We start from the raw sequence: 26,829 nt of genomic DNA on the forward strand, positions 1-26,829 counted from the left end.
GGCACATAGGAAAATGGAAGTTTGAAAAGGTAAAATGGGAAATCCCATGTTAGGATGAGGTGTTTAATTTTAATTGGATATTAGGTGGGCCAAAGGGCTTTTGATTGCTGGACTTTAATACTTTGATAGCTGGACCTTCGTAGTCAGCCTCAGGAGAAAGAAGTGGCCAAGTAAGGGAACAGACCTTGGTGGCTAGCTTTAGGGATATAATCTAATAGTTTTTAGAAAGGCAGAGGGAATGGGGGAGAAGGGCAAGGCCTGCCAGAGCTATGTACTCCATGCTGGAGCTGGCCAGAGTGCCTTTAGTTGTTGTTAAGTGGGGGTTTGGATTTCTGAGTTAGGGTCTCATTCATATAGCTGAGGCTGACCATAAAGTTGCTAGGTAGTGGAGACTAGCCATAAACTTTTTTTCTTCCTTTCTTTAAACTGGAATAACCAATTTATCTTATTTTTATTTTTCTGTATGTCTGTGTGAGAGCGCACACCATGTGTTTGCTTGTGCCCTTCAAGACCAAAAAGAGCTGAACCATCTCTATATCTCTATACAACCCATATGTAAGCTTGTTGTGAGATATTTCCTCTGAATTGAATCCTCCCACCCCAAAAGCTAATATCTTAAAACTGAACTCATAGTTCCAAGAAGTAACTATTTGGGCATTGAAGAAGACAGCTGGCCCAACTCCAGACACCTAAGCGTTGAAATCTTGATTTTCCTGTCCCTACCTTCCAACATGATCATAGAAGTATGACAAGCTACATAGCACTAATCCACTTTCTGTCCTCATGGATTTGCCTAGTCTAGACATTTCTTATAAATGAAAACAAAGCATAGCTTTTGTGTCAGATTTATTTCATTTAGCTTAATGTTTTTGAAATGTATCCACGTTGTAGCATATATTACTACTTTGTTTCTTCTCATGGTTGGTCATTTTACTGACTAGATGGATTGAGGGGCATTTTGAGTTAAATAGGACTGTTGTAAACTGATTTGCAAGTTCCTGTTTGGATAGCTATTACAATTATGGGAGTCCTACCAGTGGGATTGTTGGGATATGTGGTAGCTACCTTTACCTTTTTCAGGACACCACACTTTTCTACATGCTTTAAAAACACTTGCATTTCATGTTGTTTTTACTTTATAACCATTCTAGCAGGTCTAAAATGGTACTGTGTTTTTAATTTACATTTTAATAATGGCTCATTGGCCAATGATACTGAGTTACTTTTCATGAACTTGTGGGCTATTTAGTTATCTTTTTGGGAAGGATTCGACTGTGCAACAAACCTAAAGCCTTGCATGGGCTAGGCAACTGTCCTACCACAGAACTGTATCCTAGCTCACTTCTAATGTCATTGTCAAATACAGTGTCAGAAAAATGTACTTACATATTTTTTCTTGAGAGTCTTCCAGTTTAAATTTTTATTCGTTCATATATTGTGTCTGTGCCTGTGCATGTGTAGGTGCACATGTGCCACAGCATGTGTATAGAGGTCAGAAGAATACTTGTAGGAGTAGGTTCTCTCTTCCATGTGGTTTTCAGGAACCTAACTCAGATCTTCAGGTTTGGCAGCAGTCACTCTTACCCTCCGAACCATCTTGCTGGCCCGAAGTTAGTTGTCTTTGACCTAATTTTTTAATTCATATCTCTTTGTGTATGTCTCACCTTATCCTTTTAGTATACGGAGATCTATTTGTTCCAGCTACGTTTAATTTTTGTGTAACACTTAGATAAAAGTTGGGGAAAACCAAGCACTTTTAAATAAATCCTGACTAAACATACATTTTTTGTTCTTTACGCCAGTCCTTGTAAATGCTGTAAAGAGGAATCAATAACTTAAGAGAGCTCTATTGGTTTAAGCAGAGGTTTGATTGGACTTTCACTTTAGAAATATTAATATTATGTAGCATTTCTAAGTTGCATCTTCTGTATGCTTTCTATAACTTACTCAGGCTTTCCTGATTTGTCTCAATCTTTCTCATTTTATAAATACATAGCTATCTTAACCCAGGGCAAAGTCTTATCATACAGAAATCCTTTTCAACTAAAAGCCTCTTTTTCTTACATCCTTCTAACATTTGCTTTTCCTATTTACTGCCTCCCTTTTATTTCTTTTGTTAATATCATGAGACATATTAATATTGACAAATAAGTGTATCATCTTATTAAAGGACAATTAAGTCCAAACTGTATATAAGGTATGTAATAGATTAAGATCACCTATATGGATATTGATAAACTATGAGGCTTTTTAAGCACCTAGGTAAAGCTCACAGAAAACATAGGCCAGCCTGCCACGGGATTCTAGGTAATTTCCAGCCTATAACCCTTTTTCAGTGTGCTCAATAAACAGATTTTCCTAAGTGGAAGGCAGGAAAAAGAAAAGAAAGAAAGCACACCAATCAAAAGTCTTTCCGTATTTTCTACAGTCTAGAGAGTCCATCGATAATGGTGCTTTTTTTGCTTTTGAATGAGCAGCAAGTAGCAGATAGAGAAGCAGCAGGTATAACAAACCATCACCAAGTCTGACACTTATGCATTCAGCAGAAATCATATGAGAAAGCCCTGGTAAAGTTCATCCTGGAGTAACGTTAGATAGGGGATTCCAAGCAGGGTGCTCTCTGTCCTTTCCATTGGTGAACTTCCAGTTACCCATTTCTACAGCAAGCATATTTATGTCATGGGATAAAACATAGTAACATGTAGGTGTTGGAGAGATGGCTCAGTGTTAAGAGCACTGGCTGCCCTTCTGGAGGACTTGGTTTTAATTCTCAGTACCCTCATGGGTCTCTCAGGGATCCACCTGTCTCTACCTCCTACTGAGGTGACCTGAGATATGTAACCTAAAATAGGTAAGGCCTTGTAGCTTGCATAGAGGGGAATTCTAAGCTGGCCTTGAATTTGAAGTTGTGGTTATCTTTCTTGCCTGTCTTCTAAATGCTGGGAGTGTGTACCATAGCCAGTTCACAGTATTGATTTTTGTGTTGAACTTGTATCCTGCAGCTGTGCTGGGTTTGTTATTTCCACTAATCAGTTTTTTGTTTGTTTGATCTTTGGTTTTCAAGATGGGGTTCCTCTGTGTAGCCTTGGCTGTTCTGGAACTTGCTATGTAGACCAGGGATCTGCCTGTCTCTGCCTCCCCAGTGTTGCCTGGCCAGTTCCAGGTTTTCTAATGCCTTCTTTGGGTTCAGGCATGTGGTGCACAGTCATACATGCAAGCAAAATACCCATACACATAAAAATAAATCTTTAATAAAGTTTGTATCAAATTTAAAAACAAAAAGTGTGATGGTTTGAATAAGAATGTCCCCTGTGAACTCAGCTGTTTGAGTACTTGGTCCCCAACTGGTGGTACTGTTTTCAAGACAGGGTTTCTCTGTGTTACAGCCCTGGCTGTCCTGGAACTCACTTTGTAGACCAGGCTGGCCTCAAACTTACTGACATCCTCCTGTTTCTGCCTCCTGACTGCTGGGATTAAAGGCGCTGGCCACCACTGCCCAGCCTGTTTTTTTTGTTTTGTTTTTTGAGACAGGGCCTCTTTATGTTATCCTGGAGTTCCCTGTGTAGACTAGGCTGGCATCTGCTTCCCAAGTGCTAGGATTAAAGGCTTGGACCACCACACCCAGATTTTGAGGTTGTAAAAGCCACACTCCATCTCTGCTCTGTGCTTTCAAGATGTGTGCTCTCAGCTTGCTGCCCCAGACATCGTGCCTGCTGCTGCCATGCTGTCTTCACCAATGTGATCCCTAGCCCTCTGGAACTATAAGCCAACTTTTCTTCTGTAAGTTGTCTTAGTTATGGTGTCCTATATCAGCATAGAAAAGTAACTTTACATTTTGAAAGTCATGGATATATGGCAGCCAGCACTCTTAATCAAGGCAGATCAAGATGACAGAGGTGTCCACCTTAATCTGTGTTAGCTTTCAGATACCCTTTTGAACCTTGAAGGCTTGTATCTGTTATCAGGATGTACCAGCAAGGGAGAATGGCAAGCTAAGAAACACTGAATGTCCTTCTTTCTGCAAAGCTCTTTTTGTAAGATAAGGAAATAATACTATGATAGATATTTCTCTCTAGAAGCCATTCTTATTATCCTGCAGTCAAAATTTAGGTCAAGATCTAATGGAGAAAAATACCAGGGCTTTCTTCTTTTGAAGGTCTGGATTAAGCTGCTACAATTTAGAAGTGCCTTGTTAACCTCTGTAAGATTAAAAAAAGAAAAAATACACTGAAGCGGCTTCCATATCTCCTTCAGAGCGTCCTCTGAAGATTTTCCTGGCTTTTCCTTCTCCTTCCATGAGCAACCACAAGGAAAGCAACAGTGATACCTGAGTTTGCTGTATCCCCTCCTCCCTTACTAGCAGCTGTGAGGAAGGGAAGCCTATCCAATTAGCCACTTTCATCAACACACTCTACCTGACTTTGATACCCTGTGACTTTGGTGAAATCTTCCTGCCAAGTTAACTTTATCAAGAAGCAACCAAGGGGCAGAGGAAAGCTGCCTATTTTGGCACAAACTTTTGGAGGTACAAGGGGAACTTTTTAAAGATTCTTTTAGAACCCAGGTGGTACATTAAGTAAAACAGTGTTCCAAAACCAAGATCCCATCATGGAGGTCTGGTACACCCTGGGGCACCCTGAATGCATACATGGACACAGTCAGCCACTCCACCCTTACTTTCATTTGTTTTGTTTTTTGAGGCAGGGTTTCTCCATGAGACTGACCTACTATCTTGGAACTTTGTAGATCAGGCTGGCCTCGAACTCTCAGAGATCCACCTGTCTTTATCTCTTACTGAGATGAACTGAGATATGTAGCCTCATATAAAAGAAAGTATTTAATTGGGAGCTTGCTTATAGTTTCAGAGGATTAGTGCATTATTATGGTTGGGAGCATGATGGCACACAGGCATGCATGCACGCACGATGCTAAAGAAGTAGCTGAGAGCTTCATCCTTATCTATAGGCAGCAGACAGAGAGAGACTGGGCCTCAGAAACCCTGTAAGCCCCCAGTGACACACTTCCTCCAACAAGGCCACACCTCCGAATCTTTCCAATCTTTTCAAAGAGTTCCATTCCCTGGTGACTAAGCGTTAAAATATATGTGCCTATGAGGGCCATTCTTACTCAAACCACATTTTATTTATCCAAATGTGTGTGTCCATAGAGACTAGAGAATAATGTATGATATCTTCATGTGTTTCTCTTCACCTTCTTTTTCTGACTTGTCTCTCCAAGGAGAGAACTTACCCACTTGACTAGGCTAGCTGATCAGAAAATTCTAGGGATCCTCCTGTCTCTGCTTCCCTCTCCCCAGGGTCAGGTTTACAGGGGCCACTGTACCCAGGACCCAGCTGGGGACATTTGTGCTGGGATTCCAAACTCAGTTCCTCATGGTTGGTGTGGTAATCACTTTGCTGACTGAACTATGCCCAGTCATTTTTAAATTTTTTTACCTTGACAGGGCTCACTAGGTTGCCCAGGATGGCCTTAAACTCTAAATCTTCCTACCTAAACTTTATAAGTAGCTGGGATTGTAAGCCCTGCCTTTTCCTAGATTTCATCAACACTGTACTTATAGTTATCAGATATTGATCATTTCCCTTTCAAAATTTGCCCTTACAAGTTTGAGAGTATAGGCAAGTATGCTTCAAGCTCTGGTGTCATTCCCAACTACCAAACAGGGGTGGGGTGGGGGGTGGAGGTGGGGATGGGGGGTTACATACCATTTTGCCTCCAAGACCAATTTATCTAGTATTCTATGCAGAAAATTTGTGGTTTTGAGGCTGAAGGGCGGTCTTTTGCTGTATTCCTTCTGGATCCTTGAGTGTCTTCCAGTCTCTGTATTCTGCCTATGCATATAGCGGGTGGGAAGCTGCTGAGGCTGACTGTCTTGAGTACTGAGCTTGGGGGAGCTTGGGTATTGAGAAGTTCTTGTTCCTTTCTAACTATAGCTGAAGAATAGGTTCCAGAATCAGAAGGAACCTCAAAAATGACTTTATTTAGGCATAAATTGAGGCTCAGAAAAAGTCAGTGACCTGAGTTATAAGTTTATTGGTTTAATGGTTGTATGACCTTGAAATAGCAAAAATGTAGAGAGGAAGGAACAGATGGACAAGAACATAGCATTGATTTGTCATGTGACCTTGGACTAGCTATATTAATAAATGATCCTAATTTAGTCTCGTTTTCTTTTTTCTTTCTTTCTTTTTTTTTTTTTTTTTTTTTTTTTTTTTTTCACTTGAGACGGGGTTTTTTAGTGTGCCCTAGAACTCACTGTGTAGACCAGGCTGGCCTTGAACTCACAGAGATCCACCTGCCTCTGCCTCTTGGGTACTGGAGTTAAAGTCATGTGCCCCCACACAACTAGAGATTGAACATATGGTTTTGTGCATGATAGGCAAACTGTCTTCTATTGAGCTACACAGCCCAACCCGCTTAATCTTTGTTCAGGAAATATGTTTGTTTGTTTGTTTGTTTGCTTGCTTGCTTGTTTAAACTTGGTCTCTGTAGCCCAGGCAGGCTTCAAGCTTATAATACTCATAGTCTCTTGAATGCTAACATGTCAAGTTGCATTTGCTTTTTTAGTATCCTCTTCTTCTACTCCCTGGGTATTGCTCATTCTTCATGTTGGGGAGTCATTTGTTTCATTAATATGATTTGAAATTTTACATATTTTCATTGTGCTTTACAGAAAGAAGGCCTTTCTAAATTCAACAAAATTTACGAATTTGACTATCATCTATATGGGCAGGTAGGTACTGGTGTTTCCATCATAATGCTGACATATAAGACAGGCAATGTGGCTAGACTGTAATGTAATCCTAGCATTTGGGAAGCTGAGATAGGAGGGTTATTTTTAAGTTGCAACCTAGCTAGGTGTCTTGGTAACTATTGCTGTGATGAAACACCATGATGACCAAAGCAACTGGGGGGATAAAGGGTTTATTTAGGTTATGTTTCCATTTGACAGTTTTTTGTTGTTGTTTGGGTTTGTTTGTTTTTGTTATTGTTTGGGTTTTTCCAGACAGGATTTTTCAGTATAACAGCCCTGGCTGTCCTGGAACTCACTTTGTAGATCAGGCTGCCTTGAACTCATAGAGATCCTCTGTCTGGGATTTACTGCGTGAGCCATCACTGCCTGGCTGGACCTTTATAATTTAAGTAAAACACAAGCAATTTAGAGAGGATCTAGGGATTTGCAAGGACATGTCAGCTTTTTTTACTTTACTTTTTCGTACTTATTTATTTTAATTAATGAATTCATTTACTATGTGGAGGTTAAGACAAGTGTAAGCAGCTGGTTCTCTCCCTCCACTATGTGGGTTCCAGAAGTTGAATTCAGGTCATTAGGCTTGAAAGCAAGAGTGTTTACCTGCTGAGTCATCTTACCAGCCCCTTTTATTTTTTGACACAAGGTCTCACTACATAGCCCTGGTGTTCTGACTAGTTTTATGTCAACTTGACACAAGCTAGAGTCATCTGAAAGTAGGGAACCTCAATTGAGAGAAACCTTTAGAAAAACCAAATATATAAAGTCTGTGGTTACAAGTGATGATGTAGTCTATGTAATTGAAGATTTTCTTGAATTAATGATCATTCTGCCACTGCCTCCCAAGTGCTGAGATTACACATTCACCTTCATGTCTGGTTTATACAGTGCTAGAGAGTAGGCTCAGGGCTTTGACTATCTGAGGCCAGTGCTCTACCAACTGTGCTATATCCCCATTTCTGATAATTTTATAACATAAGGAGATACCTTTTTAATAGAATATATAGTAATTTGAGGACCTCATTTCTCTACTACATACATCCCAAAACATTGTGCTGGAGAAGGAATATAGGACTTCAAACCAAGTACTTAACCAATTGATGACAGTTATAACTCTCTCATCCCTGAGGACTTAAAAAAAAAAAATTAGGGTCTTACTATATGTCTTCCTCTACCTCTCAAGTGCTGGGATCAAAAGCATGTGCCACTATCCTGGCCTCCTAAGGAAATCTTAAATGATCCAAAAGGCATCATGGAACTGGTATTAGAATGGTGATTGGTGGGGCTGAAGAGATGACTCGGTATTTAAGAGCACTTGGTGCTCTTGCAGAGGATCCAGGTTCTATTCCCAGGGCCTATACAGAGGCTCACAACCATCCTAAACTCTAGTTCTAGGGAATCTGGTGCCCTCTTCTGACCTCAGTGAGCAACACACATGCACATGGTACACATACGTATAGGCAAAATAATCAATACACATAAAGTAAAATAAATACTTTTCTTTTGTAAATTAAAGAACAGTATCGAGTCATGGTGACAGGTACCTTTAATCCCAGCAATCAGGAGGCAGAGGCAGGTGGGTCTCTGTAAGTTTGAGGCCAGCCTGGTCTACATAGGGAGGTCCAGGGCAGTGAGGACCATAGAGAGACCCTTTTCAACAAACAAGGGAGAGGGGGTGTGAATGTAGTTGTGCCGCTATCTATGATTTTGGAGTTACATTTGTGGTCCTTTCTTTCAATCAGCTGTGTTTGTTTAGTTCTGTTCATTTCCATTGAATGATTTGGCAAAGTATAACCATAGAAAGACTAACTTTCATTTTGTTGTACTCAGAATGTTACTATGATAATGACTTCAGTCTCTGGACATTTGCTGGCTCATGATTTCCAGATGAGGTTTCGGAAATGGTCAGTACATTTAGTATGGGAAGTAAGTTGTGACAAATATTACAGGGATTTTGAAGCATGTTGATGTTCCATGTCATTTATAATAATTTATAAATACTAATTTATAATACTAAAATTACCTAGGGTTATATGACCTGCTATAAGTTTTTATCATACCTTGAGAATAAATACCCCTAAATAGACTCTTTTTAGTGCAGTCTGGATTGCATTTATTCCATTGCAGATATGCATAAACAGACTCTCAAGTTTCTTCTCTGCATCTCCTGTCAATGTGCTTGGGAGAGTGGACAGTGTGTTATGCAGAAGCTCATAGCTTTACTTTTAATCCTCTGCCAGTTTTCCTTTCTTTCTCTGTTGAGACATGGTCTGTCTTGTCTTTCTGACTAATGTTCCCAGGTGCTGGATGTCTGGCACATGCTACTTTCTCTAGCCTTATTTATTTTGGTTTTTGAGTTTTTTGCTTTTTTTTTGGGGGGGGGTAGGGGGGTCTTTTGGTCCTTTCTCTTTTGAGACATGGACTATCTCCAGTCTTTCTGACTAATGTTCCCAGGTTCTGGATGTTTTTTTGGCTTGGTTGGTTTTGTAGCTCTCCAGGCCATTTCCTATGGGAGGGCCACCTGTATACCTGCTGTAGTTAGATGTTCTTAATGGAGAGGGCTCTCTGTCCATGCTGGTAAAGGCCTTTGTGTGTCCGTTTCTATTCTAGGCATAGCTGCAATCCTGTAGTCCTCTTTGAAGCGGAAATTGAAAAGTACTGCCCAGAAAATTTTATAGACATCAAGGTAAGATCTTTGGAAGATATGTGATATTGAGATTAAAACAACTAGAAAGCTGGGCATTGGTGCCGCACGCCTTTAGTCCCAGCACTCGGGAGGCAGAAGCAGGTGGATCTCTATGAGTTCGATTCCAGCCTGGTGGTATTCAAGGCTGGTTCCAGGACAGGCTCCAAAGCAATTCAGAGATACCCTGTCTCAAAAAACCGTAGTAAATAAATAAATAAAACAACTAGAAGTCATTGAACTGAGTGATTTCTATATTTTTAATGCATTGGAATTTCTCACCAACCTCAGTATCATAATTAATTGATTGTTTATTTATTTGAGACAGAGTCTCACTATGTAACCTGGGCTGGCCTAGAATACAGTATGTAGACCAGTCTAGCCCTAAACTTGTAAAGATCCACCTGCCTCTGGTGGAATTAAAGCTGTATACCACCACACCCAACCAGTATCATAACTTTAAATGCTTTTTCCACCTGTTGTATTGAAGCATGAACTCAAAAAGGTATAAAAACCGATTTATTAAAGAATGCAACGAAAAAGGACAAACTCACAGATACTGAGCAAGGTTGAAGTCTCCCCTGACCCTGAGCTGTCTCTCTGCCACTTGGGTCTCCCACCATGCCAAGCATGAGCCAGCACAAGAGAGAGTATGTGTTTTCCTTCAGCCTTTCAGTCCTCATGTAGCACCCCAGGCAACACCCTAAGACCAGTACCCCAAAGCTATTGGTAGAAAGAATTTCCAAAACACTGTTTGGAAGACGTGGTTTTGCCATGTAGCCCAGGTTGGCCCCCCTGCACAGATTCTCTTGTCTCTTCCTTTCAAAGTGCGGGGATGACAGGCCTGAGCCACCTAAATAAGTACCCAAGGCACTCTTTAAATGAAATTCAAGGAACAAATGTTATCCTTAGGTAAACTCTAGAATCTTCAAAATAAGATGGAGCAATATTGCCAGGCGGTGGTGGCTCATGCCTTTAATCCCAGCACTCGGGAGGCAGAGGCAGGCAGTTCTCTGTGAGTTCAAGGCTAGCCTGGTCTACAGAGTGAGTGCCAGGAGAGCCAAAGATACACAGAGAAACCCTGTCTCAAACCCCACGCCCCCCCCCCCCAAATGGAGCAATATGGATTCACATCCCTTACTTCCAAGTAAGAGGAGGATTATTGCAAGTTCAAGGCCAATGAGGACTACTTAGCAAAACCTTGTCTTGAAAAAATTTACAAAAAAACAAACTGGGCAGTGGAGGAAGCAGAGGATCTCTGTGAGTTATAGGCCAGCTTAGTCTACAGGGTAAGTTCCAGGACAGCCAAGGATCAGAGAGGAAACCCTGTTTTAAAGAAAAGAAAATTGTCAGGCCAGCAAAAGCCTGGTGGCCTGTGTTCACTGCTAGGAACCAATGTAGAGGTGGAAAGAGGGCTTGATGTGGCTCAGTGCTGAAAAGTGTTTCCTGTCCTTCCAAAGGACCCAAGTTCAATTCCCAGCATCCAGGTAGGCTGCTCTGAAATGTTTGTAACTCCAGTTCCAAGTGATCTAACATCCTCTTCTAGACTCTAAAGGTACCCACATACCAGTGGTATATACTCATACAGAAGCACACATATACACAAATGAAGAATATATTTCAAAACAAAACAAAACAGCCTGGAGAGATGGCTCTGTGGTTATGAGCACATGCTCCACTTTGAAAGAATTCAGGTTGAATTCCCAGCTCCCAAATCAGACAGCACACAACCGCCCTAATTGCAGCTCTAGGGGATTCAATACTTCTGGCCCCATGCCTTCAAATATACATAATCCATACACCAACGCACACATATACACATAATTAAAAATGTTAAAAATGTTGTAAAATAATTTTTGAGGTGAAAGGACAGACTGACTCCACAAAGTTGTTCTGTGGCGTCCACATGCCTTCCACATAATAATAATAATAATAATAATAATAATAATAATAATAATAGGGGAGGGTAAATTACCAACTCAAGGCACTTAGTTCTAACTGGGAAAGTTTATTAGAATGAAACTGAGAATAGGCCTGGGAATGTAGTTCATTTTGTAGAGTGCTTCATACTCCATAAACCAGGTATGGTAGCAGCACTCCTGTAATCCCAGCACTGGGGAGATGGAGATAGAAGGAGCCAGAGTTGAAGATCATCCTCAATTGTGTAGCTCATGCAGGGCCAGCCTAAGCTACATGAGACTCTGTCTGGAGAGGGAGATAGGGAGGAACTTACTCAGTGACTGGAACTTGAGCAGAACTGATGGTAGAGGTGATTTTGGGCTCAGTTGTGGATTTAATCATATTGATGAAGTTGTGTGAAACCCTATGTCTTCTGTATACACACAGGTCTGGAGAATTTTAGCAGATACCATACCATGAGCAATTTTGTCTGCTCTATCCCCTCACACCCCACCCCCCAAGTTTGAATACTCCAAGACCAGCTCTGATCCTCATTCTATTGTTTTGAGTTGTGTGTGTGTATGTGTGTGTGTTGTTTTGTTTTTGAATCAGGGTTTTACTCTATTGCCCAGACTGACCTGAAACTCAACAGCAATCTACCTCAACTTCCCCAGAGTTGGGATTACAGATGTGACCTATGTTGCCTAGCTAAATCAGATTTCTTTCTTTCTTTTAAATTTAGCTTAATTTTTTTTTTTTTTTTTTTAATGTGCATAGGTAGTTTGCCTGTATGCATGTCAGTGTACCACATGCACGTCTGGTGCTCCCAGAGGCCAAAAGAGGGTGTAGATCCCCTGGAATAGATGGCTGTGAGCTGCATTTGGTCCTATGGAAGAGTAGCCACTGAGCCGTCTCTCCAGCCTCCTAAGTCAGATTCTTTAGTATAAAGGAGCCAATATTTTCCCTGCTCACTGCACTTGCCCCTTGTAATTTTAGAAGACTCTGGAACGAGAGACACAGCATTGTCAGGCACTGGTGATCTGGACTGACTGTGACAGAGAAGGTGAAAACATCGGATTTGAGATTATCCATGTATGCAAGGCTGGTGAGTCTACTGCTGAGTATCTGTGTGGGGTTATTACGTGGTATGTGGCCAAATCCCTCCATACATAGTCCCTCCTGATTCATACACAGAACCATGAAATACACATCATTAAAAATAATTTCTTTTGTTTGTTTTCAAGACAGGGTTTCTCTGTGTAACAATCCTGGAACTTGCTCTGTAGACCAGGCTGGCCTCGAACTTGCAGAGATCCCTCGCCTCTACTTCCCGAGCCCTGGGATTAAAGTTGTGCTTCCTAAAATAAGATTGTTGTTCTTTTTCCTAAATTTAAGCTAAAATATCCAAGTAAGATTTAAGTCTAAAAAGGTCCACCTAAAGTATCTTACTTTGTGGCTGAAATTGATCCCATTGTTAATTTCTTATAAGACTTAAATTAAAGATTATAATGCCTTACCTAACCTGAATACAGGGGGGAAGTGCTTAGTCTTATGACAGCATGATAGATATGCCATACTTTGCTGAAGCCCATGGGAGTCTGCCCCTTTCTTACAGATTATGGAGGAGTGGTAGATCGAAGAAAGGTGGAGGGGGAGGGAGGGTGGTTGTAGTCAGAATGTAAAATAAATAAATTATTATAAAGGATTATAATGCCCTTCCCCTTTTTGCTGTTTGTATTCTATTAATTTAAACCAATAGGTGAAAGGTAAACCAGCTTCTTGTACTGGTTTGTCTGGATGTCATTATGGTTTAAGGAAAACAAGAACAGTTGCTTCTGGCAGTGGTGGCGCTTGCCATTAATCCCAGCACTCAGGAGCCAGAGGCAGGTGGATTTCTGTGATTTCTAGGCCAGCCTGGTCTACAGAGCCAGTTCCAGGATGGTTAGAGCTGTTACACAGAGAAACCCTGTCTCAGAAAAAAAAGAAGAGCAGTTGCTTTTGGGCTGATGCACTTACGATTAAGTTTGTTATTTGCTTCCTTCTCTCCTACAGTAAAGCCCAATCTCCAGGTGTTGAGAGCCCGTTTCTCTGAGATCACACCACGTGCTGTCAGGGCAGCCTGTGAAAACCTAACTGAGCCTGACCAGAGAGTAAGTGACGCAGTGGATGTGAGGCAAGAGCTGGATCTGAGGATCGGTGAGGAGCCAGATGGGGCTGCCTGTTGTCTAAGGGGCATCTTGGTGTTAGGTCATAGGACCAAAAATATTTCATTGCTTTCTTGTTCCTTCTTCCTCCTCCCTCCTCTTGTAGGAGCTGCATTCACGAGGTTCCAGACCCTGCGGCTCCAGCGGGTTTTCCCTGAGGTCCTGGCAGAGCAGCTCATCAGCTATGGTAGTTGCCAGTTCCCAACACTGGGGTTTGTGGTGGAGAGGTTCAAAGCCATTCAGGCTTTTGTGCCAGAAGTCTTCCACAGAATTAAAGGTAAAGCCCCAAGGTTCTTTGCTCTGGGATTTGCTGGCCCCGGGAAGGTGAAGGGGCTGCAGAGCTTATTGAAGGTATAATTATCATTCAACCTTGCTGTCCTTTATCCTGCTCAGCATAGTAAAGTCCACTGAAAGGACCCTTACGAGTCTAGAACTCCTCCCTGTATCATAAGCTTTGTTTTTTCACTGTAATGTACCATTTTCTATTTGTCATATGGTGGCTTCTCTGAGGCAGCTCTGTTTGTCTCTCTCCAATATAGTAACTCATGACCACAAGGATGGGACTGTAGAGTTCAACTGGAAAAGATACCGTCTCTTTAACCACACAGCCTGTCTTGTCCTTTATCAGTTGTGTATGGAGGTAAGGAGTTCTTTGAGAGCTTAGAGATCTAGAAGCATGTATACAGTCCCAGAAACTTTCCTGTTGTATTTCATGCTTGCTTATTGGCTTGGAGTTTATACCCCTAGGGCCTGCAGGATGCGTCAGATGGTGAAAGGAGAAAACCAACTCCTGAGGACGGGTGGGTGTGTGTGTGTGTGTGTGTGTGTGTGTGTGTGTGTATGTGTGTGTGTGTCTGACTGAACACTAACAACAGTCACTTGAGGTGGTATACTCCAGGCTAATGTGGGCTGTGTGCTTGATTTTCTAGGATCCGATGGCAACTGTGGTAGAGGTCAGATCTAAGCCAAAGAGCAAGTGGAGGCCTCAAGCTTTGGACACTGTGGTATGTTCCAGGCACTAAGGAACGGTTACTTCCTGTTGTTGGGGCTACAATTCTACATGGGCTGTGACCCAGTGGAAGGAAGGAATATCACTCAAATCTCAAGGCCACTCAGAAAAGCTTGGAAGATCTGAATTAACTCAACCTCTTACTACAACTATTATATATGTAACCTTTATATAATCATATAATTTTGATGTCTTGTTGGTCCTTTTAAAAATTTTTGTTTATTTGTTTTGATTTTTTTGAGATGGGATCTCTAATAGGGTCCTAACTGTCTTGGAACTCACTCTGGCCTCAAACTCAGAGATCTATCTGCCTCTGTCTCCCAAGTGTGGGATTCAAGTTATGCACCATCATCCTTTGTCAGAGGATTTTTTTTTAGGATCTAGGGGAAATTTCGAGACTTTGATCGTGTTCTATTAGTGTGGTTCTCATATTGCCTGCATTAGCTTCATTCTCTTGTCAGACTACTCATTAAAAATGCAGATTTTAGCTGGGTGGTGGTGGTAAGCACCTTTATTCCCAGCACTCAGGAGGCAGAGGCAGTCGGATCTCTGTGAGTTCAAGGCTAGCCGCGGCTACAGAGCTAGATCCAGGACAGCCTGGACTGTTTTGCAGAGGAACACTGTCTTGAAAAACCAAAAAAGAGAGGAAGGAAGGAAGAAAAGAAAAAAAGGAAAAAAAAGACAGACAGACAGACAGACAGATTTCAGCTAAGGAGTGGTAGCACTTGTCTGATCCTAGCTTTCAAGGAAGCTGATGCAACTAAGAGTAGCCTGCTCTACATACAAAGCTCTTGTCTTAAAAAAAAAATAAAGAACACACCATCTGGGGCCAGATAGTAGTGGCGTATGCCTTTAATCCCATCATTCAGGAAGCAGATGCAGGCAGATTTCTTTAAGTTCAAGGCCAGCTTGTTCTCCAGAGTGAGTTCCATTACAGCCAGGGCTGTACAGAGAAACCCTGTCTCAGACAAACAAACAAAAAAGTAAGAAAGAAAAGAAGAAGAAGAAGAAAAAAAAAAAAAAAAACAACCTACTATCTGGGCTTGCCAACTCCTTGAGTAAGTATCAGCTGCACATAATATTGAAAAACACTTACTAGCTTTCTTAAGAAGAGGGGATGTGCCGGTATCGTAGCATTTGCAAGGTAAAGGCTGGAGAGTCATGAGTTCAAGGATAGCCTGAACTATATGAGATAATGTTTCAAACCAAAGAGATTTTTTGTGTGTGTATGTGTGTGTGGTTTTTCTTTTTTTTTTTTTTTTTTTTTTATTGAACAAGTTTTACTATGTAGCCCTGGCTGGTCTGGAACTCACATTGATCAAGCTAACCTGGATCTCACAGATCTTCTCATCTCTGCCTCCCAAGCACCACCATGCTCTTATTTGTGTTTTCTTGTTTTGATTGTTTAGTTGGTTGGTTTTGTTCTTGTTCTTGTTAAAAGTACATTTTAAACAAACAAAGCCCCTTACTAGTTGTGATCTACCTGGTCCACCAAATCCCAGGAATTTTCCTTTGGGCAGTCTTCCCCTCTGGGCATGGTGGCTGTAGCTGAATGACAGGGCTAGAACTCCCTGAAGATGAATTAGGTGTTTGTGTTGAGCCCTCACTCACAAGCTTCACACTTCTAACTCTGTTGACAGGAGCTAGAGAAGCTGGCTTCTCGGAAATTGAGAATAAATGCTAAAGAAACCATGAGGATTGCCGAAAAGCTCTACACACAAGGGTAAGTGTAAGAGATCACCGAGCAAGCTGAAACCACCCCCTTCCCTGCCTGTCATACTATGAATTTGATCCAGGGCCTTGCACACAGTGGTAAGCATACTACCATTATGCTAAATGCTACTCTTGACCTCTCAGCAGTTCTCCTGGGTCCTGGCACGTGTCATCCAACAGGCAGCACCTTTAGGATCTGTTTACCTGTTAGGATCTTCATACCTCTGGGATCAGTGAGTGTCTTAGCAGTGAAGTGTCCTTACTGTCCACTTACCACTGCTTGAGAGCATAGAAGGTGGGTTGTCCAAACTGAGTGTTGTAAATATAAAATACTGTAGTGATACATTGTTTATTATTTAATAAAGCCACTTGAGATCATAGTGCAAATCTAACCACACCTTTAATTTCACCAGCTACACTAGCTAGCTATAGAAGCTGGGCAGTAGAGGCACACAACTTTAATCTCAGGACTCAAGAGACAAAATCAGATGGATCTCTGTGAGTTAAGGCCACCCAGGGTTACATTAATCTAAAAGAGAAACTGCTCACACAAAGGATATCTCATGACTTGGGATCCCACGCCCTTAATCCCAGCTCTAGAGAGGTATATAAGATAGGGGCAGGGCATTCAGTAGTCAGTCTTAGAGACTTATTCTCCAGCCATGCTGAGGACAGGACAGCCTTTCAGTCTGAGGTAGATGTAAGAGGTAGTGGCCAGCTGCTTTGTCTCTCTTATCTTCAGCTTGAACCCCAATATCTGTCTCTGGGTTTTAATTAATCATGCTACAAAATACATAGTGTATTTTAAAGTTGTATGTGAAAGTAAAACAAAACATTCTAATTTCTTCCTTTTTCTAACACTAAGGATTAAATCTAGGTATCCTTCACACATGCTAGACACTCAGACACTACCACTGAGTCATATCAACAGTTCTTTTTTTATTTTTCCCTTGGTTTATTTGTTTATATTCTATTCATATCGGTGTTTGCCTGCATGTATGTCTGTGCACCACATGTGTGCCTGGTGCCAGAAGAAGCCAGAAGAAGGAATTGGATCTCCTGAAAATGGAATTACAGACAGATGTGAGATGTGAGCTTCCTTGTGGATGTTAAGAATTGAACCCAGGTCTTCTGGAGGAAGTGCTCTGAGACATCTTTCCAATACCTGGGCAACACTATTCTTTATGTGCTTTAAGAAAAGTTATAGAGGCCTGGAGAGGTGGCTTGGTGGTTAAGATCACTGGCTACTCTTACAGAAGACCCAGGTTCAATTCCTAGCATCTACTTGGTGACTCACAACCATCTCTTACTCTAAATCTAGGGGATCCAAAGTGGCTTCTGGAATCCCAGGCACAGTGATGGTGCACATATGTATTTATAAGTAAAGCACATAAATAAAATAACAAAGTTAATATTTAAAAACTTCTAAGAGAATGTGCTGTTGGAACAGTCATGTCCATTGAGGCTCACACCACACAGGATCCTTCTGTCAGACTGATTGTTAAGAGGGGCCAGTGGTATGCCTGGAGCTATGAGGAACTGTAGAGTATTAGACCTTTACCCTATATTGTGCTTCTGCTTTCTTGTTTATAGGTTTCTAGAATGGCCTAGCAGGAAAGCCCATGCTTTTCACCCCTTAAGGAGCTCTATCTCCAACTATCTTAGGTAGTTTATGGTTACATTAGCAGTGTCATGTGGGTGACTACAACTTCCAATGGTTTCAAACCAGTGAAAGAGCCTAATCGTGTCATTTTGGTGTACTTTTCTCTTAGGTACATTAGCTACCCCCGAACAGAAACAAACATCTTCCCCAAAGACTTGAACCTGGCTGCATTGGTGGAGCAGCAGACCCTGGATCCACACTGGGGAGCGTTTGCTCAGAATATTCTAGAGCGAGGTGGCCCCACTCCACGAAATGGGAACAAATCTGATCAAGCTCACCCTCCCATTCACCCCACCAAATACACCAGCAGCTTACAGGTTAGTTTGTCTGAGTGTGAGTCCTGCTGGAACACAGCCCAGGTGCAGGGTGGGTAGGAAGGCAGGCTCTGTGGGCTCTGGGTTTTGGCAGTAGTGATACCAAAACATCTTTCATTTCAGGAGGGGAATGAAGAAAGCCTTCAGTGAATCTGTTTTTGTTTTAAATTTTTCCAGCCTTTATATTAAAGCAAGGTTTCACTATGTAGACCAGGCTGGCCTCAAGCTCTCAAGTACTGGGATTAAAAGAATGTGCTACCATACCCAGATTTGTTGTTTTTATTACATTTTATTTATTGGAAGGGCACACATGCCACAGCACATGTGTGGAGGTCAGAATTGATTCAAAGGAAGTAACTGGAGATCTTCCCAAATAGTTAATGTATTTGTATGCATATTTTATATTTACTGCTTATAAACAATGACATTCTTGGGAGATGAAGTGGATAAATGAATCCTTTAAAGGGGAATTGTGAATGGGGGGGTTGGTAGTGTTCACCTTTAATCCCAGCTCTTGGGAGGCAGAGGCCAACCTGGTAGACAATGTGAGTTTCAGGATAGCCAGAGCTACATAGAAAAACCCTGTCTCAGGAGGGGGAGAGGGATGGGATTGTTAGTTATGTATTTGAGTGTCTCCTGAGCTTTTTCAGTATCGTGAGCCTCACTAAATCCTTGCATGCCTGACTAATGGAATATTACCCCTAACAAATCACAGTTTGAGTGCATGCATGAAAGTAACAGAAAGCCATAATGTCCAGTCCTGCCTGTCTCTATTCAGAAAGTGTCTTGCTAATTTCTTGTGCTTTCACCTTGTTTCTGTTTATATGAGGCTCATTATCAAAGAATCCCTTGCTTACCTTTGCCTGGTTAGGATTGTAAATTTTTCCTTGTGGCTTATGCCTTTGATCCTGACACTCAGGAGGCAGAGGCAAGCAGATTTCTGTTAGTTGTAGGCTAAGCAGAACTCCATAAAGATACCTTATCTCAAAAAAAAAAAAAGAATCTAGGAGAGCATAGCTTCCCGTGGACTCACAGTGTCACAGTGTTGCAGGGCTGAGGAGCCATGTGTTCTATTCTGTGCAGATTTCCAGCTCACAGTGGAATAAACCAAGTTGAAACTCCAGAAGTACTGTGTCCTTGAGACATACTATTTGGAAATTTAACGTTCTTTTTTTTCTTTAGGGAGATGAGCGGCGACTATATGAGTTCATCGTTCGCCATTTCCTGGCTTGTTGCTCCCAAGATGCTCAAGGGCAAGAGACTACCGTAGAGATTGACATTGCTCAGGAACGCTTTGTAGCCCATGGCCTCATAATTCTGGCTCGTAACTACCTGGATGTGTACCCATATGATCACTGGAGTGACAAGGTGATGAGGAGGTGGGCCCCACCCGGGAGAGGGGCAGCAGTTGTGCTCCAGCCCTGTGTTGCCTGATGGAGTAGAGCTGAACCCAGTGTGATGACAAAACGATCTGAACTCCATACCTGCTCCTCCTATAGCTCCTCCCTGTCTATGAGCAAGGCTTCTGCTTTCAGCCCAGCACCGTGGAAATGGTGGATGGGGAGACTAGCCCACCCCAGCTGCTTACTGAGGCTGACCTCATTGCCCTCATGGAGAAGCATGGTATCGGTCAGTATCTTGAGTGGGGAGCTCATGGTTTTTGGACATGTTATAGGCCAAGCGTGACCTCCTCTCAGGGAAGGCATCATATTCCTATCCCTATCCTATAGTTTAAGTGAAGGGCTAGAGTGTAGTTAAGTGGCAGAGCACTTGCCCACCTTACACGAAACCCTGATTCCGTTCCAAACCCCAACTCAAAAAAAAAAAAAACACAGTGAAGTCAAACCAGCAGAAGTTAAGAACTTACCTAAGCTCCGCAAGTTTGTACATTGTTAATATGCTATACAAATAACTCCATGACTAATGTGCTGTTTTTAGTTTGTTTTTACAGTGCTGGGGTAGAGCCCAGAGTCTTGTACATGCTAGTCAAGCTCTCTGACACTGAGCCTGGGGGACCCCAGTCTTCCCAGTGTTCTTGATATAGTTGTTTATTGTTTTGTTTGTTTTTTTTTTTTTTTTTTTTTTTTTTTGCTTTTCTCTAGGTTTTGGATGCTGTCCTGGAACTCTCTTTGAAGACCTGGTTAGCCTCATACTCACAGAGATCCGCCTGCCTCTGCCTCCCAGGTGCTGGGATTAAAGGCGTGTGCCACCCATGCCTGACGATACAGGTGTTTATTATAACTCATGGTGTTTATTATGATATAGGTTTGTAAAGATATATGTATTTATTGTGACTCAAGAGTCAGGTGAGGGTACCTTATGCCCTTTGGATTGGTTGTTTATTTTGATTAAAAACAAATAGCTGGATGGTGGTGACACACAACTTTAATCCCAGAACTCAGGAGGCAGGGACAGGTGCATCTCTGAGTTTGAGTCCAACCTGGTTTACAGAGTGAGTTACAGGTTAGCCAGGGCTACACAGAGAAACCCCATCACAGAAAAAAACCAAAAGCCAAAAAATAAATAACTCAAGAGCTGAGTCAGGAAGATTGCAGGTTCCAGGGCTGAACTGGCTGGGCTATTCAAGAAGTCCCTATCTCAAAATTTAAAGGAGTAGCAGGGTCTATAGTCCCAGCACTTAGGAGGGTGAGGTAGGCAGGAAGATGAGGAGTTCAAGGTTATCCTTGCATACATAGCAAGATCCTGCCTCAAAAAAGTACAATTCCAGGGGCTGGAGAGATGGCTCAGCAGTGAAGAGAGCTTCACGCTGCTTCAAAGGGTTTGAGTTCTGTTCCCAGCTCCCATGTCAGATGGCTCACAAGCCTGTAACCACAGCTCCAGGAGATCTGATGTCCCTTCATGGGCACCTGCAACCACATGCGTGTACCCAGGCAGAGACAAAGTTAAAAATAAGCCAGATGTGGTTTGGCATTTCACTGAAATTTTGGTTTGTATCTCCTAGCAGCACAGCTACACTTAAAAGGTCCCTCTGGCTACAGTTTGAAGTAGATTCGAATAGAGATGGACAAAGCAATACTGGAGAAGTGCAGGTGTTGCTACGGGCCACTCAGCCACAGTCTGACACAGGAAAGGGAAAGGCTTTGAGAAGTTTTGAGGCTGGGATTGGCAATTCTTTTTTTTTTTTTTTTTAATTTATTATTTTACATGTCGATCCCAGTTCCCTCTCTCTTCCTCCCTCCCTCCGGGATTGGCAATTCTAATGTTAGGCATTCAATTGGCAATTGAATGTTAGGAGGGAGGAGAACCAAAGTGTCCTATAGTGAGATATTCACCCCGTCCGCACCTGTAGCATGGTCACAGGTGCAGACATGGCAGGGTGGTTTAGGTCTGGGATCAGGACAGGTGGCTCGCTCTCTTTCATCGGGTCAGGTCACAGGGAGCAGTCGGTGTGCATCCTTAGAGCGGGAACCTGCAGTGGCCATCTGCTTCTTGTATAAGTGACTTCCCTGAAATAAATTTTATATTTAATCTATATTTGAGCTTAGTCCCGTGAATCTTTATCCGTGCATCCACAATGGCCTCTGAGATTGCTAGTGTAAGTCAGATGTGAATAAGAGATCTTGCCTGCAAAAACTGTCCAGGCAAATGAGGTACCCACAGGCTGTGTCACCTCAGAATAATGGGGACATGAGATGGACATGGTGGCAAATACCTGCAATCTCAGCAGTTGGGATATAGAGGATTCATAGTTCAAGGACAGCCTTGGATGGAAGTTCAAAGCCAGCTAGGGCTATACTAAACCTTGTCATGATGACGATGATAATAATAAGGAAATGGTTTCTAGGTACTGATGCAACTCATGCAGAACACATTGAAACCATCAAAGCCCGGATGTATGTGGGACTTACCTCAGACAAGCGGTTCCTCCCTGGGCACCTGGGCATGGGACTTGTGGAAGGTAAAGCAGGAGAGAGGTTGCGATGTCAACAATGGGGAGGCCAAAGTGTCCAAGTTCCTGGTGGTGTTATTTAGAACCTCACAATTCTGCTCTTCTCTTGCAGGTTATGATTCTATGGGCTATGAGATGTCCAAGCCCGACCTCCGTGCCGAGCTTGAAGCTGATCTCAAGCTCATCTGTGAGGGCAAGAAGGATAAGTTTCAAGTTCTAAGGCAGCAAGTGCAGAAATACAAGCAAGTTTTCATTGAAGCAGTAGCTAAGGCAAAGAAGTGAGTGCCCTGTCCGAGTGGTCCCGTAGCTTGCAGCCATGCCATAGCACTTCCTAGAGAGGCCTGCAAGCCCCTAGGGAGGTTCAACTGAATGAAGACATCAAGGCCCTACTGGTTCATATTCAACAATTGCCCTGTGGGAGAGGGGCTAGCTATACAGGCACTGTCCCTTGGATTTTCCCTCCTGGGTTTGGTTTATTCCATTCTATAGAAAGTGTCTCTAATGGTTCTGAGCTTTAGAAGTGCCATTCTTTGCTTTTTAATTCTACTTTGAATTAGGCAACAGTCCTTTAAATCAGCTAATCCAAGTTCTAGTGTGGAATCCATTCATTCTCTGAAGCATTTAGAGGTGGCCAGTTAGTGAACAGAGTATGTGTTTTGTTAGAAATAATATGTTTGCAAGCCAAGGATGGTAGCTTTTGCATGTCATCTTAGCACTTGAGTGGTTGAGGCAAGATTGTTGTGAATTCAAGGAGATCTTGGGTCACAAAATGAAACCCAGTCTCAGAAAAAAAAAGGAAAAAAATTAATATTTTTCTAAACCGGATGGTATGATTCATGCATATAAACATATTTAGTTTGATTTCCTGGCACACTTGGACTCTAGAATGATAATATCTTTGTTTGCCAGACACTTGGCTGATGGAAAGCACCTACTGAGCCACAGTTAGGATTAATTCCCAGGGTACACTTCCATAAGGCTAGAAGGCTGGGTACTTTCAGCAGCTCTAGGGTGGTACTCAAGGCTAAGTTGGTCACGGTGGCTCATGGTCTACCAGTTGTGTCTAAGTATTGGAGACAAAATAAAGACTGTGTTCAATTCTTTCAAACATCTCAGTACACCCAGGGAAAGCACAGCAATACACTCTTTGTCCTTAATATCTCTCCTGTCTGGCTGTTCTGAGTTATATAAGCCACCCAGTGAATCAGACTGTGGGAAGCCCCCTTTTATAGTCAGAAGCACAGGTCACATCCTGAAAGAGAAACAGTGTTGGTCATTGAGCTCTCATTCTTTGGGGTCTGACTTATTCTAGGTAAGTGCAGGACTAATTTGAATTAGGATATACAGGTGGTATCCACTGGACAATATTCTATATGGCTATTATATGGATGGCAAGAAATGTGCGCACATGCTAGGTGAGTGTGAGTGTGTACATGCCAAGGCAAATGTTAGCAACTCAGAGGACATTTTTTAGAAGATAGTTCTCTTCTTACACTGGGGGCGTTCCCAGGATCAAGCTCAGGTTCTCTGACTTGTACTTTTACCCACTGAACCTTTATGCCAGCCCCAGTTTGTGTTTTTAATCATTGATACTACCCTGTGGCAGGGATATAGATAGACATTGCTAAATTTGTATGATTTGTGTCTGCCTAGAGCTGGCATCATGCTAGGGGCCTAGAGCCAGGGACAGTGGGATGGAGAGCTCCATCTCTTCTCTGCCCTGTTTTCTACATTGGCCTGTGGCTAACCAACTGGTTCTACTCTCCTGTGTATTATAGACACCTAAGAACGCAATAAAGGCCTGAAAATGGTTTGCATATCTGCTTTTTCTTCAGATTGGATGAGGCCTTATCTCAGTACTTAGGAGAAGGGACAGAGATGGCCCAGCAAGAAGAGATCTTCCCAGCCATACCAGAGCCTATTCGAAAGTGCCCACAGTGCAACAAGGATATGGTCCTTAAGACCAAGAAGAGTGGTGGGTTAGTACCTGTCTCCCTTTTACCTGTTTACACAGTATATGCTCGGCTGACCAGCTAGCTAGCTCTCAAAGGCTCCATCAGTCCATTATGTAGAGGTAGACCTGTTGTTGGTGGACACTGGGTAAGATGATACAACTGTGAGGGTATCAAGGTAGCATTTGGGTGCCGAATGCTATGGGAATTTATATTTCATTAAAAAGGAGGCAGAGTAGACTAATGACTCAGCAGTTATGAGTACTGGATGCTCTTACAAAGGACCCAGGTTTGGTTCCTAGCACCTACAGGCATCTCACAACCATGCATAACTCTAGTTCCAGGGAATCTGCTGCCCTCTTCTGATCTCTGAGGGCACCAGTCACATAAAATAATCTGCCACTCCTGCTAACCCCTGCCCCCCATACGCACACCATGTGCAAGGGTCTCATCTACTTCACAAAGCTACATTGAGGGTGGGTTGTTTTTTTTAACTGTTGTTTTTATTTTATGTGTCTTTGCCCTCTTGTCTGTATGTGCACCACAAGCATGCAGATGCCCGTAGGATCCAGAGGAGGGTTTGGATCTCCCAGAACTGGAGTTACAGGTGGTTGTGAGCTGTCCAGTTTTAGTGCTGGGAACCAAACCCAGGTTTGGTTCCTCTGCAAGAATGGGTAGTGTTCTTAACCATGGAGCCATCTCTTGAACCTCAGGGATTTTTATTATAATTTGTGTACTTTCAGTTTTGTTATTTGAATTGTAGGAGTAGAACCCAGGCCCTCAAATACTTGGCAGGTTTCCACTACCTACCCCAATGGGTTTCTGTTTTGTTTTATTTTTGAGTCAGGGTCTTATTTATGTAGCCTAAATTAACCTTGGGCTCTAAATCCTCCTGCCTCACCTTCACAAGTGCCTGGAATACGTGTATACATTACCACACTGGGCTAAGAGTTACAAATTTTTATTGTTGTTGTTTTTAGAGACCTGGAACTCACTTTGTAGACCAGGCTGGCCTTCAATTCACAGAGATCAACCTAAGATTGGCAATTTTTAAAGAGGCAACATTAAACACGATACTGTGTGTGTGTGCTCAGGGCACTTCATACATGGCTTCACCTTAGTCAGTGGTGGGCTTTTTGTTTGTTTGTTTGTTTTGTTTTTCAAACAGGGTCTCATTCACTAGGTAGCATGAGGTAGTCTAAAACTCAGTATATAGCCCAGGCCTGCCTCACACTTGCTAAATCTTCCTCAGCTTCCCATGTGCTGGGATTTACTGGAGAAACACCACACCTAGTCACTGGTGGTGTTGATCTAAGTAGATTCAGCAGTAGCTGCATATCCTCTGTCTCACAGGTTTTCTTTTTGTAACTTTGGCTGCTCTGGAATTTGCTCTGTAAACCAGTGTCTTAGTTGGGGTTTTCTATTGCTGTGAAGAGGTAACATGACCATGGCAATCCTTATTAATGAAACATTTAATTGAGGGCACTTACAATTTCAGAGGTTCAGTCCATTATCATCATGGTGGCATGAAGGCGCAGATGTGGTCTAGAGGAATAGTTGAGAGTCCTGCATCTTGTAGGCAACAGGAAATGGACTGACAGTCACACTGAGGGAAGCTTGAGCATAAGAGACGTCAAAGGCCACCACCTCCACAGTACACAGCACTTTCTCCAACAAGGCCACACCTCCTAATAGTGTTACTCCCTTTGGGGGCCATTTTTTTTCAAACTACCACAATCACACTGGCCTCTAATTCACAGAGATTGACCTGCCTCTGCCTCTGCCTCTACCTCCTGAGTGCTGGAATTGAAGTCATGCACCACCACTGCCTGGCTATAGCTGCATTTTTATTGTTTGTTTTGTTTTGGTTTTTTGAGACAGGGCTTCTCTGTGTGACTTTGGAGCCTGACCTAGAATTCATTAGACCAGGCTGGCCTCAAATTCACAGAGACCCTCCTGTCCCTGCCTCCCAAGTACTGGGATTACAGGTGTACATCACCACCACCCAGCTACAGCTGCATTTTTTTTTTTTTTTCTTTTAAGGGAATGAGAAGCAGGCAAGAAGGGTTTTCTTAGGTTAGGATATGATGGAGCACACCTTTAATCCCAACCCTAAGGAGGCAGAGATGGTTGTGTCTCAATGATCAAGCTAACTTGGTCTACACAGCAAGTTCCAGGGCCAGTCAAGACTATACAATGAGACCCTGTCTCAGAAAACCAAAACAATAAGGGAGGATCTTCATGGCAGATGGAAGTAAGCAGTGTGTCTTCTGAATTCCTAGATTTGACCTGTCCACTCTGCTCTCCAGGTTCTACCTTAGCTGCACAGGGTTCCCAGAATGTCGGTCAGCTGTTTGGTTTCCTGACTCGGTGCTGGAGGCCAGCAGGGACAGCACTGTGTGTTCCATTTGTCAACCGCCCCCTGTGTACAGGTGAGCTGGGTGTCTTTGGGGCATGCACTGTAGAACTCTTTCCTGCCCTCTCACTGGAACCCAGGCAGGAATGTCTAGGGTAGTAGTTCTCTACCTGTGGGTCCCAACTCCTTTGACAAACCTTCGTCTCCAAAAATATTTAAAATATTTACATTATGATTCATAACAGTAGCAAAATTACAGATATGTAGTAGCTCCAAAAAAAACTTTTATGGTTGAGGGTCACCACAACATGAGGAGCTGTACTAAAGGTTTGCACCATTGGGAAGGTTTAGAAC

The 26,829-nt window shown here is 42.5% G+C and overlaps 1 protein-coding gene across 2 annotated transcripts in view; it reads left to right on the top strand.

Annotated features, from left to right (window-relative positions):
• Top3a (DNA topoisomerase III alpha) overlaps nucleotides 1-26,829 on the top strand; it is a 32,908-nt gene that overhangs the window by 2,929 nt on the left and 3,150 nt on the right. For both annotated transcript variants that reach the window (XM_051180494.1, XM_051180495.1), the window contains 16 exons: nucleotides 6,695-6,754; nucleotides 8,603-8,676; nucleotides 9,383-9,458; nucleotides 12,351-12,459; nucleotides 13,407-13,550; nucleotides 13,665-13,835; nucleotides 14,098-14,198; nucleotides 14,488-14,562; nucleotides 16,208-16,290; nucleotides 18,053-18,260; nucleotides 19,440-19,625; nucleotides 19,757-19,886; nucleotides 22,063-22,176; nucleotides 22,280-22,445; nucleotides 24,003-24,146; nucleotides 26,429-26,551. In XM_051180494.1, the coding sequence (XP_051036451.1) occupies nucleotides 6,695-6,754; nucleotides 8,603-8,676; nucleotides 9,383-9,458; nucleotides 12,351-12,459; nucleotides 13,407-13,550; nucleotides 13,665-13,835; nucleotides 14,098-14,198; nucleotides 14,488-14,562; nucleotides 16,208-16,290; nucleotides 18,053-18,260; nucleotides 19,440-19,625; nucleotides 19,757-19,886; nucleotides 22,063-22,176; nucleotides 22,280-22,445; nucleotides 24,003-24,146; nucleotides 26,429-26,551 (1,964 nt within the window). The remainder of the gene's footprint in view (nucleotides 1-6,694; nucleotides 6,755-8,602; nucleotides 8,677-9,382; nucleotides 9,459-12,350; nucleotides 12,460-13,406; nucleotides 13,551-13,664; nucleotides 13,836-14,097; nucleotides 14,199-14,487; nucleotides 14,563-16,207; nucleotides 16,291-18,052; nucleotides 18,261-19,439; nucleotides 19,626-19,756; nucleotides 19,887-22,062; nucleotides 22,177-22,279; nucleotides 22,446-24,002; nucleotides 24,147-26,428; nucleotides 26,552-26,829) is intronic.

This window comes from Phodopus roborovskii, unplaced genomic scaffold (genome assembly GCF_943737965.1).
Source record: "Phodopus roborovskii unplaced genomic scaffold, PHOROB, whole genome shotgun sequence".
In the NCBI taxonomy this organism is placed as follows: Eukaryota; Metazoa; Chordata; class Mammalia; order Rodentia; family Cricetidae; genus Phodopus; species Phodopus roborovskii.